Source organism: Chaetodon auriga, chromosome 7 (genome assembly GCF_051107435.1).
Source record: "Chaetodon auriga isolate fChaAug3 chromosome 7, fChaAug3.hap1, whole genome shotgun sequence".
NCBI lineage: Eukaryota > Metazoa > Chordata > Actinopteri > Chaetodontiformes > Chaetodontidae > Chaetodon > Chaetodon auriga.
In genome coordinates, this window is record NC_135080.1 from 23,999,160 (window position 1) to 24,020,232 (window position 21,073).

The 21,073-nt window shown below is 41.5% G+C and overlaps 1 protein-coding gene across 3 annotated transcripts in view; it reads right to left on the bottom strand.

Annotated features, from left to right (window-relative positions):
* Positions 1-840: 840 nt before the first annotated feature.
* Positions 841-21,073, bottom strand: part of smtnl (smoothelin, like) — a 28,398-nt gene continuing 8,165 nt past the window's right edge. For all 3 annotated transcript variants that reach the window (XM_076735414.1, XM_076735412.1, XM_076735413.1), the window contains 8 exons: positions 9,931-10,012; positions 8,457-8,711; positions 8,153-8,209; positions 8,004-8,064; positions 7,775-7,921; positions 7,547-7,670; positions 5,265-5,416; positions 841-1,652 (listed from right to left, as the gene is read on the bottom strand). In XM_076735414.1, coding sequence (XP_076591529.1) covers positions 1,526-1,652; positions 5,265-5,416; positions 7,547-7,670; positions 7,775-7,921; positions 8,004-8,064; positions 8,153-8,209; positions 8,457-8,711; positions 9,931-10,012 — 1,005 coding nt within the window. In that variant the 3' untranslated portion in view covers positions 841-1,525. The remainder of the gene's footprint in view (positions 1,653-5,264; positions 5,417-7,546; positions 7,671-7,774; positions 7,922-8,003; positions 8,065-8,152; positions 8,210-8,456; positions 8,712-9,930; positions 10,013-21,073) is intronic.

Sequence of the window (21,073 nt, forward strand, 5' to 3'; positions counted from 1 at the left end):
GGTGGAGGAGTTGCTGTGAACATTTAACGTTGGGCAGCACATGTTCATGTTACATACAATAAATGGTACCTTGTGCGTCTGTGTGAGACAGCGAAGGCCATGACTAAGTGTCTGTATTTGATGACCTGGGAATGAGACTGACTCTAACATGGAAAACCTGTAAGAGCCAGGTTTAGCTGCACACAGCTTGTAGTTGTATGTAACTGAGGAGAGGTTATGTGATCTTTCAGTATTAGTTCTGGCCCTCAACATCATTAGGGAAGGCCTCAGTGTCCTAATTTCTTTTTAGGATTAGTACTCTTTATCCATAAGTAACTCTGACTTCTTCTCAGTCAAACTTGTGGGTATGAATGTAAGTGACAGCAAATCAGATGTGATTAATAACACACCCTCCCAATAAGGGTAGAGATTGAAGGAGATTGGAAATTCCAGCTCATAAAAGTGCAACAGGATGAACACTATATGAAGTATGAATAATGAAGGTCTGGACTTCTGTGGCATTATTTTAAGCACTTTTGGATCAAAAAGTAATACCTGTAATCCAAAAGTAACAGATGAAATGTGCAATGGAGACAGACAGTCATCGAGTTTACCTCCAAAATCATAATCTCTGCCAGATGAGTTGAATTTTTCTCGGAAAAAGAAAGCAGAATTTGCGAGCAGATGAAATTGAACAGTGAGACTATGATGTCAGTATCAGACAATCTGCCTTTTTGTCCACATTTGGACATTATGTTGAAACATTTGTTGTCTTTGGGATGTTACACTTTCTTTCTTTCCATCTCCATTAAAATGCAGAAATGGTCTCTTTGATGCCCAGTCAAGAACACAAAGTCCAAATTTAGGTGTCAAACAGGACAATTTATTGATTTCATTTTCCATATCTCAGCATCATCTCAGCAACACAATATCACAGCATATGTGGATGTAAATATCAGTCAGCTATCAGCTGCATTTGACAAACACAGCACTTTATTTCCCTTAACATTTTGTCAGATATTCTGCCCCACAGTGTGCTCTGCTTCATCACAAACAGTTGCCTACAGGTTTGTTATTCAGTGAAACTTTCCATTGGTGCAATATTAAATGTTAATGTGGACACTCACTGTCAAACAAGTGTGACGATAATAAAGATTGATGCAACACAGCAATAGTTGTAGTCTTTGTCCATGATAGTTCATACTCACACGCACGCACACGCACACACACACGCACACACAGAAAAAGCTACTGTTGAAAAACCAGCCCTGACATTTCTCTGTGAAACCTTCTTCTTCATTACAGCTAACATCGCAGGACACACACATACACAGCATTCTCCTCATGAGTCTCAGCCCACCGTGTGTCTGTGACATGAGGAGTGAACACGTGGAGGAATGGACGCTAATCCACCACCAGGGGACAGTGTCGTCTTTTCAAAGCGCTCCCATGCTGCTTCTGGATCCCCACTCAGAGTGATGAGGAGGTTGAAAGAAGATGAGTGAAAGAGAACCATGTAACAAATCAGATCCTCAGCTTTTGGACTTTACTCAAACTTCCGCAGGTGGTTGTAGAGGGACTGGACGTAGGTGAAGACACACATGGGGTCTGGTTTACGACCCATGATCATCATGTCCTCCACCTCTATCAACCGGTCACAGCCTGCTTTGACCCTGGAGACACAGAGACACTTATGAGTGGAAAGATTATGCAGCAAGTCATACACACATGTCTCTGAATGGACCAAAATATGTTGGCTGAATCGCATTCAGGTTTTTTCAGTTGACAAAATGTCAGGAAATAGTGGAAGAAAATCACATTTTCCTAAAGCCCATCATGACATATTAAAATTTCTTCATTTTTCAGACCAGCAGTCCAAAATGTCTCAGTTTACAATGATACAAAACAGACAAAAGCAGCAAATCCTCACATTAGAGAGGCTGAAACCAGAGAGTGTTTGCTAATTTTGCATGAAAAATGAGTTGATTATCAGAACTAAAATTCATTTTCTGTTGTTTAATCTAGTCAGCTAATCATTTAATCCCCTTGTGATAGAAGAGGTGAAACACAACGACTACATAGAATCAAGGGAAAGATTACCCTACAGCCAATATCAGCCTTATACATAAATGTAACATTTCTAAAGCCATAATCTGCATCTCATACTGTGTCATTCATAGAAAACACTGACTTTTCCCGAATGTTCTAACAAACATGTTTTGAGGGATTTTAAAGAACAACACTATGCATGTGATAATCAATATGCATTTATTGTGCTATGAGTCTCTGCTGTGTGATCTCTTTAAGAGGTCAAATCAAAAGCTGACACCATATATGAAGGATTGATTCTGTGACCAAGTGAATATTGTTTTTCAGTCAAATCAGCTTAATTCTGCAGCAGTGTTATCAGTCAAAGACTAGCAAGTTCTTAAATCACGTCTTTAAGCCGTCACGTACACTCTGTGCATGTCCATGCTGGAGGCCTGTATATTGTCTGATCTGTAATATGCAGCTTGTATGTACAGTGTCAATCTGTGCCATTCTCTGTGAAGCCATGGAGTCAAACAAAAGGAATGAACACCTTTAGCAAACAGACAAAAGAAAAAAACAGACACGATAGGCAGGGATACCGCCACATAAAATGTGTGTGGTACATTCTGGCATATGAAATAATAAGAGTGCTATAAAATAAAACCAACAAGGAAAACAAATTAAGAGACATTCAGGCACGATAAAGTCAAAACTTGCATTGTTGATGCAGTCAAAGCCAATAAATACTTTAAGGCCAATTCAGCAAAACTCAGAAACCACAGCTGACTTGCCAACCAACAGATAAGTGCTTGTGCTGTTGCATAATTAGATCAATGGGTTAAGCTGCTAAAGCAGTTTCTATTGTGGCTTTAAAGAAATAGTTCAACATTTCTGGAAATATGCTGATTTGCTTTCTGTCTGTGCATCAACTTCACTTAGCTTATCTTGAATACTGGAAGCAGGGGCAAACAGCCTGGCTTTCTCCAAAAAAATTCCCAAATACTCCAGTGTAAACCATCTGTTTAATCCATATACAAACGGAAATGTTAAAATAGAATTTGTGGTTTTAGGGAGATTATGTACTTGGTGTATAACTATTGCTTGGAAAACAACAGTTCATTCATTTAGCTACAATGTGGGTGGCCAGGCAGGGTAGTGAGCACAGGTTTTAGTATAGGACTCTGTACAGGCACCATGGTACCAAACCTGGAAGCCTCACACTGTGACGACAAGACTGGCAAACTGTGCACACTCACTGCACCCGGCTGCTGTTGGCTAAGAAATAGTCATTTTTACATTTCTGAGTACGAAATCAAACAAATGGTACACTACCAGCTGAACTTAAGAGGTGTTGGTGTGAGTATCTTTTCATTTGGGAAAAGTGAAGTTGGTTGTTTTCGGTCTTAATGCTAAGCTAGGCTAACCATGTCCTGGCTGCAGCTCTAAAGATAGCGCACAAACATATGAATGGTATCAATCTTCTCATATTACTCTGAAAATGACAGCAAATACGTGTTTTTCCCCAAATGTCTAAATACTCCTTTAAAAATGCTAAGTTTGTCTGAGCAGTCAAATCAAATAAAACAAACAAAAGGTGAATATGTAATGCAGATTTATGTTGATATAATATTTTGTATATAATTATCTAATTAATGGGGGGGAATATTGATATGCAGACCTTTTTGTCAGGTTGGGAAAGCCTCTGAAACAGACTGAATGAGTGATTTTTGTTTTTTTTCAGAATATGTAAGTTGAAATCATGAAGAAGCCACTCCATGTTTCAAATAACAGTATTGGGGGCCTTAAAACCATAAACTTTGTATTTGAATTCGAGTTGTTTTAGAGGACGTTCTCCGTCCTAGTTGGCGGTGTGGGGATTCAACAGTAAATTAGCATACTGGCTTTCTTTGGCTATTCACACGCTTCTGTTCTTTTTTCAGCCAATCAGCTGCACGTTTAAAGGCAACCACATGGCTACTTATGCAGCTACTTATGCGGACTTTTCCATGATAAGGAAAACACTGGATTGAAGTGAACTGTAGGGAAAACCGCACTGAATACTATTGCCACACACATACACGCCTGTATATTGCTCACCGGTTGATTAAGACACTGTTGAACATTATGTTAGTGTTCATTCAAAGTCACATACAGGGGTTACAAACTGTTTTTTTTACGCTAGATGCTATGGCTATACCTTACATTGTTTTTTGCTAGCTCAGTATTGTCATTTTAAAATGCAAATGATATGCAGATCGAAACTTATGTTAGATCAGATGATCATATTATAAGCTGCAATGGGAGCTTTAGATATGGTAATGTGAGCATCTGCTATTAATTTGAATAACACACCAACCTGATGAGTGCTTGAATAATGTGTGAATAACACACCTTTGGGTGCATGAATAACACACCCACAGGTGAATAACACACCTTTGGGTGCATGAATAAAGTATTGACTGTGATGCTAATGTGCCTGTTAGCGTGACCCATGATCTGAAACAAGGGTTTTCTTTGTTTTCCTTTGACAGAATTGGCAAAAACACTCTGACTGACATAATTAATCACAGACATGATCCATCCCACTGCGCCACAGAGTGACAGAATTTATTTTATTTAATATTAGAAATAAGTATCTACATTTGCTCCTTCTAACTCTTGAGTATATTACCTTTCTTGTTTTGTTAATCTTTATTCAGGGACTTTTTGTAACAAAAGAATTGCCATTTTCATTTGATAACCATTGTTCAAACTACAATAGTTTCTGTCCTGCGGGCTAACAGATACCAGATGTCACTGATAGCTAGACCAGTAGGAGGTTGGACTTATGTAAATGAGATGCAGTGAGCAGCACTGTGTTACCTGGCTCCCCCGGTAGGTGAGAATCTTTCAGGCTGGATTTCTCACTAAACTAGTTTGAGAAGTGTCTACATTCAAATGGCCACATCTTCTTCAGATATTTTCAGATTTCCATGTGTTGGACATCATTGGAAAGCTCAGAATCTAGACTTTCAGAATCTGTAAATAACTCAAAATGCCACCAGGAGACTTGTTGCTGGTTTTCTCGTGGCTGGTCACATATGATCAGACCATCTCTTTACGTCCTAGTGTTAGCTCTTCATGTTCACCCTTAATAAGCAATGAATAAGTAATCAATTAAAGTGTATCATATTCATCATATGAGAGACACAGAAACACTTGTAAAAAGCTGGCTTGTCTTTGTTTTCTCATACTGGTGTACTGATATCACTCACTCTGCAGTTCCAAAGGCCAGTTCAAAGTTGTGTTTGCGGTTGGCAGGCGACAGAGAGTTGTAGTCAAACTCAGTGGGGAAGAAAGAGTGCACCAGAGCGCAGAAAGCCATCCCATCGCTCCAACTTGATGAGAAGTTTTGGATGTCAATGTTCTGTAGAGAAACAGAGAAGAAGATCTGGTGATGATGTGGCAAGTTTGCACGTGTGTGTCAGTGAGTGACTTCCTGTGTCACTGCAGGTCTTTGTGTGCAGGGAAGAAAGTAGTAAAAGCTGAAAGACTGAAGCAAGCAAAGGAATATGACTTGTAAAACTGACTGAGTGACAGCTCATTGCGGCTTCATAAAGGCATCTCCTCATTCACTGTCTAGCCCATAATTATGATGGATAAAGCAGACTTTCCCCTCCTCTCTCTTCCACTTTCCTCTCCTCTCCTGCTTTCAGTCCGTTACGTGCTTTTGAAGTCATGTCATTTCAAGGCTGTCCTTTATTAGTCTGGAGTTTGCTTTGAATGAAATGCAACATGTCAAGTCATCGGATTAACATCTCTCTCGTGTGTGTGTGTTTGTGTGTCTGAGAGAATGTTTGCTCCCTTTTAATAAGAGTCTTGGCTTTGCCGGGCTTGACTATAACCAAAGCCACATGGGGCAGCTGGCACAGGCTGCTGTGAGGAAAGGGTACCAGAGTGCAGCAATGTGTCGGTGTTCTCAACCATGACGCAAACTACCATAACCCTGAAGCCTGAACCCCCAAAACCCACATGGACACTCACTTCCACGCACCTCTACTGTTGAGAGATAGATAATTAACACATTAGCGCTGTCCTGAGTGCTGACAGGTTAAAGCTGTATGAAAGAGAGACAGGTGTTAGGCTCATTTAAAACTTATTTATATCCTTCGTCTCATAGTAAATGCTGGAGGTTTTGCATATTGAGCCCATTTATGACCAATTGTGTAAATATTTCATCATGGCTGGTCATTTGATTCAGTCTTTCTGAATATTTCAAAAATCTTTCTCTGGCAAATTTGTAATGCAAGTTATATAAGTGTGCCTTGTCCCTATGAAAGCAATAGCTCAACATCATGGGAAACATGCTAATACGCTTACTTTCCAAGATTTACATTGTAATCATACTACTCTAATGTCTGCCCAGTGTGCAAGGACCTGGAGCTGAGAGGCAATTAGCCTAGCTTAGCGTAAGGACTGGAAATAGGAGACACAGCTAGCCTGGCTGTCTCCAAAGTTACAAAAAATGTGCTTGCCAACACCTCTAAAGCTCTCTAATTTACATGTACTTTTTATGTTTAACCTGTCCAGACAGAGACATGTGAAAACGAGTTACATGGTGTCCAGGCAACAACTGCATTTTCACATTCATGTCTGTATATGCATTAAACAAATGAGATATAATACTTAAATTGCTGAGGTTTGGACAACCACAGAGAATCACAGATGTGAGACATAGCAATCAAAATTTATTTAAATAAATAAAGCAATACAAACAAAAGACTCAATTTCTGTAAACTATGAAGTTTCCGTGAGCACAGGCAATTCATCACTACAGTGATAGGTTATGTTTATCTTTAAACCTCAGACTTATCTGCTTTTGTCAGTTACATTATATTGGCATGATATTGCAGTTGAAAGCCTGCACTGATATCTATGTGGTGTGTTCAGGTGCAGACAGGAGGGTCTGTCAACTCAGACTTAAGGAGGAGGCACAGCATTATTACCAAGCAGACAGACAAACTGAAAAGACTAGCCACTGGAAAACATCTTGAAAAGCGTAATGTGAATGTATTAGCTTCTTGTATTAACAGTGCTGCTGCTGATGTGCTGCTGACTTTAAAGCTTAGATGTTCAATGAACACAGCGTCAGTTTCCATTACATCACTGTACCACAGTGATATCATTTTGACAAGAACATAACCAGACACACTGGATTATCTACGTATCTCAAGTAATTCAATTGATTTTCATGCTATAGTGAAATGAACTGATGTCAGTGAATGTCTGCAAGGTGAAAAAATATATTCAAAAGTTTTAAATGTATTATGATGTGCTGTGGCCAATGGTCAGCAGTTATGTAATATTTTTTGCAGTTTGTAGCAAAAGTGCGCAATAGCTTTGAACTTGTGAGGAGATTAATAGCAGCTTATTATGTTCAAAAATATGCTGAATATGAATTTGAATATATAACCTTAAAATGTATGTGATGCAATAAATGACAGGATAATGCTGCCAGACTGGAGTTCTGTGTGCATCTTTGTAATTGATATTTTACCTGGTAGCCTATGGTCTTGGACCGGCACCACTCAAGAAGGATCTGTTTGATGCTGCTGGCGCTGGACACCCCAAAACTCTGAGACCGCTTCAGTTTGGGTTTAGAGTCCACTGGTTTGGGGCGACTGTGCATAAGCAGAAATGGGGTCAGGATTTGTGTGAGAGCTTCAGTGTACAGGAAACTCATATCTACAATAATTTACCCAAATGTAGCATTCCATGCATTTACCTGTTACTGGCTTCAGAGTCCAGTCTTTCAAAAATAGACCGACGAGCCTGAGCACCAATGTTACGTGGCAGAGTCTGTGACCTCACCAGCTCCCGCCTCCTCTCTCCCACCTGCCCGAAGGGCCTGTCACTGCTTACATCATCGTCTCTGCAGGATATGAGTGCAGAAGGGTCAGACAATGCAAAAGCTGTGTTATCTATTCTGAATGATGTCAGCTTTCATGTCTCACCTGTCGTGCTGCAGCAGCCCTGAGTAGGTCACAGACTTAGCGGGGGCTGAATTTGCTTTCTCTGCACAAGACAAAGAGTCACTGTAAATGACATCCATGATGTTGTAGTCTCTTACAGAGTAACATGTGTGTCTGAATGCATGGCTCACCTTGAAGGCAGGGAGATCCAAGAGCTCTCACAGGTGTTGGGGTCCATGTAGAAGATACTAACAGCAACAAAGAACAAGGAAATTGTAAGTTGTAAGTACATCAGCCTCTATTCATGGCATGAAAGTAAGACAGGGGAAAGCAATTTAATTTGTTTTTTCACATGTAAAATACACAGACTTTGTAAATGTCACATTTCAGATCAAGTATTATTGAAAAAAACAAATAACTGTAACGGACAAATCTAGCAACTAACTAAAAGATGCTGACAAGCTGAAATAGAATAAAATTGAGACTATTAGCTACCTGGTTGAAGTGGAGGCTCCTCTATTGGTTGGGTCTGTTTGGTGCTGGAATCTGATTGGCCGGCAGGTGAGGCTTCAGAGACAGGAGAGGACCGAGAACCAACAGGGCTGCTGGGAGAATCAGGGCCCTTAATTTCTGCCGTCTTGGTTGTGGCGATGATGGGGAGGTGCGGCATCCGCATGGCGACAGGGGCTGTGTGCTCGTGTGGGAAGACACTGGGTGGAGAGATCTTCCCGTGTACCAATGCTGAATGTTCTGGTGGGACATTAAGATTTGAAATGAACATGTTGATGAAAACTCTCAAAGCATAAGTAACTAATATTTTTATATTCACAATGGATCAAACAATATGCATAATGTAAAAGTGGTTGCTCATAGTTACAAACTCACAGAGAATTATGACTAGACTACAGTTTCTCTCAGCTCTATGGAGTGCTTCATACTTTTTAAATTCATTGATTTGCGTTTCCATTCCACAAAAACAGCTGTTTTCAGTCAAAAAGCTTCAATAAACTGCTGTCCCTACACTACCTACCCAGCACCAAATGGCCAATAGACAAAATTATCAACTAGCTGCTGAACATAGTTGAGCATTAAGTAGTTAAAAGCTGGATATTTCCCTCTGGAATTGGTTGAGGCCAAAACTCGGTAAAAAGAATCTGATGGATGCGTAAACAAGCAGCTGTTTGCTGACATGCCTGCCATAGAAGCTTTAGAAGGTGATTATATGTCAACATTGTGTTAAGCTTGTCCTGATGCACTGAGCTGCCAAAAACCAATAAACGCAGCTTTAACTAATTCAGCTCTAATTGTTATCCCGAACGTCCCCAATTTTTTTTCCACAGCATACACATCACACCAAGTACAGGGAGCTAGACGTACAACTGCAGTCCCTGAACTGAAAACCTTAATGACTGCAACTACGATCATCATGAGGAAGAAGCATCAGGAAAGCGACTTCTTTATTATCAGGCAACTTCTTTAACCCCATACATTTCTAAGATTTAAACCAGACTGAAAATGTGCATATAACGTTGCTCTCCTCAATAATTTATCACTGAACTTCCATTTAACATTCACGTCTCACAATAGACAGATTATAAGAAGCATGGACACAGAAGAAGCTAAAATATTCAGACTTTTTGTCCGTAGGATGAGTCAGGCTCCAAAAACACTGGAGCCTACATTTTTTATAATAACAGCTCAGTTGCATCTTTTTGTTAGCCCCTCCCTGCCTGATATCATCCAAGTCTTTCATATTCCACTCCTCTCTGTTACAGATTTGAGTATAACCATTCTCTCTGATGATATCATTGGTTATTTTGTCAGACTTTGTTAAGCTTCTCCAGATCCACAGAATACATTATACAAGTGTTTTCACTGTAGCCCCCCCCCCCCCCCCCCTTTTTTTTCAGGGCTATTATGACTGTGAACAACGTTGACGCAGGTTGTGGAACAGTTGTGACGTGGTTACCTGTGGCAGCAGCATGTCCATTCTCCAGGCCAGCATGTGTGGGGGTGGGGTCCACATCTATTGGCTCCTCTCTTTCAATACTCTGAAACACATGGAGTCATGAAGTTAACAGCACACTACCACCCTTCATTGCTTTTACAGGAGCATGAAGTCATGTTTGACCTTCACTGATGATCAGTGGGGGGTCTGCTGGTGGAGTCTTTTACTTCCAAAACAGAGTACAAGGAACTGGAAACTGGAACTGAAAAATTTGTTTTTAAAGCCAGCAGTTTAAGCTCCTGGTGAATTTATCAATGTGGTATTGATTAGTTGTATTGATTGACTGCCCACACTATTGTACTCGTTGCCCTTGTGAACTTGTGTGAGTTCTGTTTGGAGTCATTCAGCCAATATGTTGTGTTTGGACCACAGACAGTCAGGGCATCATGTTCCTCTGGTTTGAACAAAAAAAGAAATCCAGATGTCCGTAGCTCATTGAGTCACTGTTGGACCATTTCACTCTTTAAAGGTTTTGCTTTTTTCTCAAACATGTGGGCTTTTTGACACAACTTCAGACAAAACAAAACAAATTGGCAAGGCACGACACGACTCAAGGAACTTCAAAGTTGGCCGGTGTGTGGACTTCAGTGAAGTGGATAAATGAGCTGATTGCAGTGGGCGTGAGAGGCACCGGGGTGTTCTGTTCTGCGTGTTTGCCCCCCCTCCTGTGATAAGACTCGAGAAGTCTTTGTTTTAAATCAGGCACCACTGTCACTGACACGCTCAGTGATGGGAGAGCTGCCAAACTCTGTCTGGTGATCTGGCAGCCTGAGCTAAAATGATTGAGATCAAGTTTTAATGTCAAACATCATCAGCATCTTGAGTTCGCATTTCAGCGTCTATGTGACTCCATCTATTTCCTGTCTCTGCGATCAGTGCAGACCTGCAGCGGAGGCTCTTCTTCCTCTTTCCAAACACAATCAGCTATGTGGAAACAGCTAATCACCATCCTGAGCAGATAATTCTATCTTAAACTCTTCACAGCATGGTGCTGCTGACCCACATAGGTTGTGGGTCAGGCTGTCACTTTCCATGTGGCTCTGTCAGAGATAGCTGGAACTTGTTGATAGTCGGCCCCTTTGGCACAGAGCAACACTACTCAGGTCAATAGTTCAGTGCTGATAGTGATGCCTGTTTTCTCAAGGTCAGTATCAAACCACATGTCACATTGTGTCTATACTGGTCTAACAGATCCTGAAACAGGCTTTCAGGAGACTAACACACCCTCAGACAGCTATGTTGGAGATCCTCAGCTCTTTGGCAACAAATAACCCTGAACAGCTGGTTGTATTTTGAACTTGGCTGTCACACTGGAATTAAATAGACATGGCTGATTTCGGCGCTGTTTTTGACCAAGAGCATTATTTCACCACTCGCACATCTGATGCATCAATTCTGTGTTTAGATAACATCTGCAGCAGAACTGCAACATCTGGTCAGCTTGTCTCCCCTGTCAGAAGCAGATAGAGGACATGACCAAACACAAAACAATTCACATTTATTTGCAATCACATGGAAATGCTGTTTTAACACGGTTCATTCCATTGGATATATCTGGCTCTTTAGCTGCTGACTGTTCAACTATGTTCACCAGCGAGTCACTAACTTTGTCTGCTGGGCAGGTGGCATGCATCAGTTTATCATAGCTCATTCCCAGAATCCCCAGAATAATCCTACAACTAGCAAAGCAGAAAACAAGGTTTGTGTGTTTGATGAGCAGAGTTGAAGGTGAAGGTGAGTAGGAACACTGGAGCTGCAGGTGAGCGGCAGAGGGTGCAGATGGGGGCTGTGTAGATACTGTCGAGATGTTAAATGCAATTTTTCAATATTGTGAGAACCACAAATACATTTCCCTTTACCTTGACTGTTTTAGTTCGAGGCACAAAATCTCTTAAAACCTTGCTAAATGCTATAGCAGAAGAACTGAATTCAGAACTCAATTTTCTGCCAGCAAAAAGATAAAGTCTCTAGCAAGGCAGAAACCTAAAACCACTACTGCATCCCCTCTGTCTCACACACTTAAGAAGAACAATATGCTGTACTTGCTGTGAGATAGCATGCTGCGCTCACTTGACGAAATAGCTGGGAATGTGTAAATGTGTGTGTTTGGCTGAGCTCACTGTATAGGAATGCTAGTCGTGTGTGTGTATGTGTGTGTTAAAACAAGGCAAGAAGAGAGTGTGGAGAGGGGGTTGTCATTTCATAAAATGTTGGGATGGTCACACCTGGAAGGGAATGAGGAGATAAAATGAGGACTTCTGGAGAAAATATCATCATGTATGAGAAGGTGAGGAAGGCAGAGGGGAGCAGCTGTATATTGCATGATGGGGAATGAGGCAGAGGGTCGGGGTAGTGAGGTAGAAACAGCTGGCTGTCCAGCAGGAGGAGGGAGACAAATTGCAGAATGTCTGGCTTTGGGAAGGGGAGCTTTCCTGGCTTAAGCACTCAGATCATCAGACGTCCACAGTGGGTCAGAGGGGGAAACATGATAGCAGAGCCACTGTGGTTCCTATAAACTCTCTGGTATCTCGAGGTCTTTTTTGCTGGCAGAACACACTGGTGCTTATACTTAACATGGCACAGTACTGACGCATACACATATGCATACACAAACACTTTGACATTAAAACCTCATGGGCATGCACACAAACATCAGTGGATATCTGTTGGATTTGCTGCACTTGATGTGCTAATCGGTTGTTTTCAGGATCATTGCCTTTTATGGATGGATTTTATGGATTGCATTTCTTCATCCCAGCTTTTTCCATTGCAACCACTTTCTTACTGCTCGTTTATGCACTTAAGGTGTGATTTTGAGACCATTTCAACATGAGAGAGTGGATTAAAAAAAAAAAATGCTTCTTTTCTTACTCAATAAGAACAGGACCAACAGATAAAGACATCTGCAATCTCTGGTGTTATATCAAAGGCAGGAAGCTATCGAGTGCAACCAGAGGTCAATATTGCTGCTAGCAGCTGCTACACGGCAAATATTTACACGTGAGTAGGTGTGGATATATAAGACTGCAGCAGCAATGAAAGCTATGTAAATATGCAGCTGGAAGATGGACGATGGAAGAGACACTCGATCAGACGTCCATATTCCCCACAGGACAAATTGTCATAACGTTTAACTTTTCATCATCATCATCAAACTCTACATTTAGTAACTAATTGCATTCCCACCAGCCTCAAAAGTACTTTGTGTTTAGTGCTTATTAGCAAATGTTAGCATGCCAATACACTAGGCTAACATGGAGGCTGTGGTCAGCACTGCATGTTAAATATTAGTGTGGTATCATTGCCGCTGGCGACATTAGTCTTCAGCTCTGTGTTTTCATGTAGCCTCACTGGGCTGTGAGCATGGCTGTAGATCTTGTTACCATGTTGTGTGGATTGATAATGGATTTGGCCACTTCCAGAATTCAACTACCAATCCAATGCTTGCTGAATAGGCCACCTAAAAATGTGGTCAGTATTATTTTTGTTCCACGACAATCCGAAAAACTACGCCCATGCCAACAGTCAAAGTCTGGATGAAACCCTGTATCCTTGTAAAATAGGGATCAAATTTAAAGTTATCATCACCCAAACCTATCAACTGGTGGCATCTTCACAAAACCATATCAGTCAGTTCACACCACAAGTCACGTTTCTCTTCGATGGCAGACACATGTTTTAGAGTGTTTGCTGCCTACTGATAAGTGACTAAAAGTAGCATCATGTCTCGATGACACTAAAATAGACCGAGCTGAGCTGCATGAAGAACCCTTGATGGACATACAGAAGGTGTATTTACATTTATCTTTATCCTAATTAGTCCCTGACTCTTATAAGCTTAAAGTGGGTTGAGCAGTTCAGTCTGGGCTGCTATTGGCAGCTGTCACCCTCTTATTGCACAACACAGAAGAGGAACAGCCCATAAAAGTGGGCACATGCAAAATCTCTGTCATAACAGAAGTGACAGAAGTCTAAGTCGACAAAAGCTCCCTTTTCTGTCTTCAGGGAAAACCAAATCCTTACTTCCTTAGCGTGCGTCATTGCATCATGAGTGGGGGAACTATAAAATGTTTGGACAGAATTCCAGCAGTATGATCACCAGCTAGAAATACCCTTCAAGCTCAATCAAAACGTGTCCCAAACAGCTGTTCGCTTCGTTAATGTTCCATCAGGAGAAAACTGGACACACAAGCAATTGCAGAAGCTCTGCATCACCTCCAACTCCGCAGTGCACGATGAAGATGTCTTCAAATGATGTAGTTTACTGAAAACGTAACATAAGGCTGCCAGTTGGTATTGGTGATGAACTGTATGTATTGTTTTGTTAAAGAGTTAGCTTCAAGCTAATAGTGGTACAACACATCAAACACATTCTGCTAGCCTATTTTAGTTTGAGTCCTGTTTCCATACTGATACTGAAACTAAAGACAGTTACCAGCCCTGTTCCAGTGTTAACTCAGTGGAAAGTTTCCACATGGAATGTTAACAAAATGTATAACATTTGCAGTTACTGCAGTGTTGGCTTTTACTTTTGGACAATGTGCCCTGGGAAACCTGTCTGTTCAAACAGGAGGAGGTATGAGCTGCTGGGTGAGCGCCACGTCCTGTGTTTAGTCAGAAGACATTGTTTAGCTGTCAGAGGCATCTCCATCACTGACGCTTTAATAAAGACTTTGTCGGGGTGCGGGCGGGGTGTGGATGGGATGGCTTGGCTGCAGGAGGGCGAGTATTTGATGAGCGTACACTGTTGACTTCTGGGAAACATACAGTGCAGAGAAAGCATCAGAGCAGTGGCACATTACTGTGGTGGCTCTGTAGTCCAGCACATTGCATTTGAAATGAAACAGTGACTCTGAGATTTGTTTGATGAAGGTGTGGGTGGTGTGTGTTTAACTAGTCATGCTCATTGGGTAGGGTTAGCAGCCTGATAAGGAGAAACCAAATTATGTACACAAAAAAAGACAAACTACTTTAATTTCATATGGCTTTCTTCAACTCAGTGAAGAAGTGAACAAACCTGTATTTAAAAGGCATTTAATGATGCAAGATCAGCTCCTAATTAGCGCAAATGAGTCATCTGATATGAGGCAGTTTCAGAAAGATGTGATTGGAGAGACCTGGATGGTATTTTTTACATCTACTTGAGTACTTGTTTTTGATACACCATCGACTTCTGTGCTAAATCTTTATGCTCAGCTCATCGCCTGATGGCGCTTGCTTAATATGTAACCTACAGATATGAGACTGATTTCAATACCCTCATCTAGCTCTAAGCAATAAAGAAGGCAAACATTTTTTCAAATGTCTAGCTATTATTTCAACATGAACTAAAGTCATTATTTATTCACTGCATTTGGTGTCAAAGCCTTTGCAATTCCTCTCATCTTGTCATGGTTTGTCAGCTCTGTATAGGGCAGCCTGCTTGTTTTAGGAACTTTTCATTGTCAGTCTGGATTTTAACAAGTCAGTTCACACAGTATGAACATTAACATCCTGAAAAGTGGCCCTCTTCATCAGGGTCTTACATTTATTTTAATGAAGTTTCGACTGGTGTTATTTGGGTCACCAAAAATCCTTGTGATACTTTTCTTTTAATCTTGTGTTTTTCTTCATCCCTCCATCTCATAAGCTGTCTTCAGTCCCTCAGCCTGTGTTTACGTCTCTCTCTGTCCCTGTTAGGGTGACATTTGAGCTTCACAGGGCCTTTGGGTGGTGGAGGAATACAACACTCGAACAATGAAGGCAGGTTGGCAGCCTTCCAATCAGTGCCAGTGTGTGTGTGTCACACAAAGATACGCTCAACATTAGGGGTTCCTAACTTTATTTCTCATTTTAATTTGCAAAACAAATGCACTAATACAAAGACTGCCGTCAAGACATGCAGGATTTCACAGTGAAGCCTTTGTGCTGGGAGCAATAACATGGCGAGTGAGGCGACTGGACGGGCATACAGTAAACTGTGCTCAATTTATGAATTATTACCAAGCTTGTTAACAGCCAATCAGCAAAGTCAACAACACTACATGACAGTGGCAGCCAGTGACTTTGCATTTTACTGCAGAACTAACAGAAAAGCTCAGAGCAAAGCAGCAGTGTAAGTGCAAACGTAACACATGAAGCAAGAAGCACACCATGGTGTACACAGCTGTGATACAGCTACTGTAAAGATATCAGAGTTCTCCTCGGCTATCAGAGGAAACAGTTAGTGACAGAGGACTCCTGCTCTGTAATTTCCTCCCAGGAGTCTACCGAGGAATCCTCTCAGAGGAAGAAAGACACAGCCAAACCACCTGTTCTTCAAATACATTCACGTAGCCTGCAATTTCTCTGCTGGAGAAATCCAGGGAATACCACTTTGGGTTGAGAGTGGAAAATATGCACAGCCTTTGAACTAAGAGGATATAAAACCTAATTGCAGGTGAGAGACACTGTACAGGGAAAAGTTTTCTTTCTAAACAGAGCACCACTGAATGCAAGTTACAGTCCTGACATGATTTCACATGTGCTTCTCTGCAAACTGCAGCTTAAAATCAGGAGTGCGTTCATGCTTTTGTGATTCTTTTGAGGTTTGTAACACCCTCTGTACACCGAGACATACAGACACTTCATGATCTCTCACTACCCACAAACAAATATGTAACACTAATGTTGTATTTGGGGTCCTGCACACACCAGACCTTCAATAGTGGCTTAAACAAAAACATACTCTGTTTTATCCCTTAAAACTTAAAACATGATTCTGAGCTGATGTTACCGAAATCCAGAAAATGGCACATTACTTCTGTTTGGGGTCTTAGAGACCTCAGCTATGGTTAAATACAATATACTTATATGAAAGGACCAGAGACAGACATAACTCACTATATAGGATATCCATCCGTGTTTTCTTTGTCTGTGAATGACTCTTTGGCAAACAAAAAATAAAATAGAAATATATACATTATTTGTACATGCATAGCACACATAACATAGAAAACTTGCTCAGCTGCTCCCACTCTCCCATCAGCCTTTGCTCATCTGTTTTTGGTTAAGTCACTGTTAAAAATTTGTAAGTGTCATGGTGGAAGAACAGCATGGTTTCAGTCTCTTCCAGGCCAAATATCTATGAGAAATAGATCTTTCTAGCTGTAGGGAAAATATAATTTTTCACTCCCTCCTCTGTACTGCTAGCTCCAACATATGGCAACAATAGAGTGACTCTCCTGTCTCTGCTGTCCACCTCCCTTCCTCCATCCTCCTCTCCTCCTCTGTTCCTGGCAGCGAGGCAGAGGAGGGCAGGACGAGGCGGGGGAGTCTGACATGCTGACCTCTGCTAGGTGAGCTGACAGAGAACACAGTCTGTATCACCTCTCCCTTCACTCCCATTTCCAAGGAGAAACTGACTATACAGGACATATGGTGTTTGTGTCTGTGTGGGAAAGTGTGGAGAAACAGGTGGGAGAGGCCTCTGCTCCAATGGACACTGTTTTGTGGGGGTAATATTAATGTCTTATCATAATCTAATCTAGTTTCATCTGAGTTGCACCACAAATATGATGGCTGTGATGTCATTTGATTGATTAGCATTTTTAGCTAGTTCTGGGGTGGCAATAACAGTCTGTCGGTGGGTTGGTACAACACTTTGATCCATGTTGAAATATCTCAACATGTATTGGAAGGATTGCCGTGAAACTTCGTACAGACGCTCATTATCCTCATGATGTCTCCCAATGACTTTGGTGATCCAAGGACTTCCTTTAGAGCCGTCATGAGGTTGGCATTTTTGGTTTTCTGCTAAATATCTCGACAACTATTCAATGGATTCCCATGAAATTTAGTATAGACATTCATCTCCCACTCAAGATGGATTTCATTATCTTTTGTGTTCCCTTAACTTTTTATCTAGTGTCATCATCAGGTTGGAAGCAGGGGTTGAGAGATGACACTGGTTCCCAGCCACATGTCTGCAAAATCTTCACCAATAAAATATAACAGCTGCAGAGTTCACCGATGAGCGCAGCCTCCACCACAGAGGAAGACCTAGTCTGTGAGCTGCTGCTGTGTTTGTTCAGACTGAGATCCTGCACAGCCTGAGCCCTGATCTGAAGACTAGTGACTGAGAATCACAGACATCAGCTGAAGCAGACATCACGATTATAACCGTCGCCATCTCACAAACTACTGTTTATACTTGGCCCTGTGAGGTTGGCCTGGTCTGCAACAAAAAACACACAGATGAAGGGTGGAGAGGCAGCCCTGCCAAAAGATCTCATCCCCTGAGAGCTTACATTCACACTTCCCCAGAGACAAGCTTTTTCACACACAATCCAAAATGAGCTTTGGTGCTTAAATCCTAAAACACTGTATTTATTAAATTGTGGAAGCTATATTTACGTTTAATGTATTTAATGAGCTGTATAGTTTGTCCTGCAGGCTTTCACACGTTCTTCACATGTTTTTTCTCATAGGTGATACTGCCTGTCTGTATTCATACTGGATCATGGATATTTCTCTTTGTCTTCTTTGCAGTGCCTATTATTTTGCACACTCTGATAAGGTCACTATTTGTTCTTTTTTCCTTCATATCGTCATTCAAACATTCCCACATACCAAGTTCTGCTGTTGAATTTGCCATCTGTGATTTATCGAGATATTAACCGTTTGTTACATATTGTTATCTTTTACTCACTGCATGCTGTTACTGTAGCTGCTGCAGTGCCCCATTTCCCTGCAGGCTTCCTGATAGTTTCATCTTGTTGTGAAAACAAATACGCTGTCTGTGCAACAGGCTGAATGTTCACCTCCAACACTCCATCATCTCACCCTCAGAGGGTTTACATGTTGTATTTCACCCACGCAGTGATTGACAGGCAGATAGATTAACTCTGGGTCATGTTCCTACTTTGCTGGGCCCAAAGTAGCCCTTATATGTGGGTCACCCTCCCATGGTAGGAGACTTAATGTCTGACAAAACTTGAAAACTCCAGGAACCCCTGCTCTCTCACCCATGACCCCGCACAGTGTCACCCAACCTTTAAAGCCAATTCTCCTGAAAGTTCCCTCTGGGCATTATTCCAACACACTGGATCTGAGTGCAGCTAAATGAAATTGTGAAGTATTCCCACAGTGGATTGAGGTGATGTAGCCAAAGAAGCAAGCTTGAAATCTACTTCTGAAGTTGACTTCCAGTAAGGCTTATTGGTTCCAGAGGGCAGCGAGGGCGAGCTGTCCCACCGGCCAGTCAGTTATTAACCTGTTTCCACAGAGATGATGACGGGAACACGGCCTATTGTCTGGAAGTCATTAAGAGAGCCAGGGGTAGCCAGGGAGTGGCCACATACCTCTGTTAAACCCCCAGCATGTGTACGCACACACACACACACAGACACACACACGCACAGGCACACACACACTCCTCCTCAGCTGTGCCCTGTTTTCAGTTTTATTTCCTTCTACTATATCAGTCTATCTATTTTAACTTTTTACTGATAGCTGACTTTATCAGAATAAATATTGCCAAACCCGCATTCGAAATGGCCTTGATAAGTCGTTTGCCTTACCAAACCACTCATGTTTGAAATGATGTTTGGTGAAATGATGAATCAATCTATGACAGGCTTTTAAATTCAAGTTGTGATTCAAAGTCAGATCATATATTTGGCAAAATAGTAAACAGTGATTTGAAACTCTGTCTTCTGCTTTCTATCTTGCTCATGGCTGTATTAATAGCCACAAAGGGGGGTTGCTGCCAGGAATCCAGCCTTAAAATGCTGTTGAGCTCAGAGGGGGATATTGGGGGAGGGGTGAAAGGGTGAGGAGGGGGCCACAGGGCCAGAGAGGAGTGCATGGATGGATGGAAGGGTGCTAGTTGAATCTGTGTATATGCAGAGATCAGAGGTTGTATGTCACGGCATCAGAGGCAGTCAGAGCTGGCTCAGCCTGGGGAGTCTCCACAGACAGCGTGTAAATGTCAGCTGTCTTTGTCATGGAGATAAACAACACTCCACTCTCTACTCCGCAGCGTAACCCTTCACCCAGCTGAGCCCACGCACACAATCTAACTCAGTCAGTATGAAGCAGATCGGTGACTTCTTTTTACTCAAACTGAGCTAAAACAAAGCATTAAAACATTTCTAATATGCTACTCCATGTGGTATAATATTTCTGTATAATATGATTGGTTGCTAAACAACACCATCAGTGTGTGTAGAAGCAAGTCACTACATTCCTAATGGTACTACCCATGGAGCATAGTGTTAGGTCTGAAGTTGGGCTTGTGTTCAGTGATTGACATCAGATGCTTCATTCATGCTTCACCTCCACTGGCTCATTCATCACCTGCGATCAGCTGACTTGTCATGTTCAATCACATTCATGCAGGTGTGCAACACTGCCATTATAACTTGATGCTTTCTCTGTTTACTCTGCCATGCTCCCTATGAGCTGTGCGCTTTGGTATTGTTGTTTTGACATTTAATATTCATGTGTTTTATAAAGGGGGTTAGTTCTTGCAGCAGAGTCCTCGTTGCTGCTCAGTGTGCGTAGGCTCAGATGTAAGTATATATACATCCATACTACAGTTATAATTACTGCTTGTGTGTTTTTCCTACTGTGTTTTGAATGCTGGTGGAGATTGTTAATAGTGAAGACCTTTGTTGGTTGTTGATAACCCTACGATTAAGGAAAGCATGGTCAGATCCACTGCAAAGCTTCTGCTCTCAGCAGCCAGTGCTCTCTATCATAGTGAATGAAAAACACATAAATCCAGTGACGCCATGCAGTACTCTCATATTAAGTGATAAAACAAGACTGACCTTCCTGCAGCCACATCGTATCGCAAAGTAAATAAAACAATGTGAACAAACTTACTGTGAAAAATATAATTGAAACACAACATGACTCCATCACATATTGGAACAATGCTTTGTATTGCAGTGGTGCTATGAGTGACATCTGACACCAGACTATAAACCAAAACCTAAACTGTTGGTATCTACAGCATCAGGCATAAATACTTATAGTTTATCGCAGCACACAGACTTACTTCAGATGCAATTACCGGAGAAGGAATTTAACATTGCAGCAAGATACAATCACAACCAAATACACTCCGCACACAACAGCA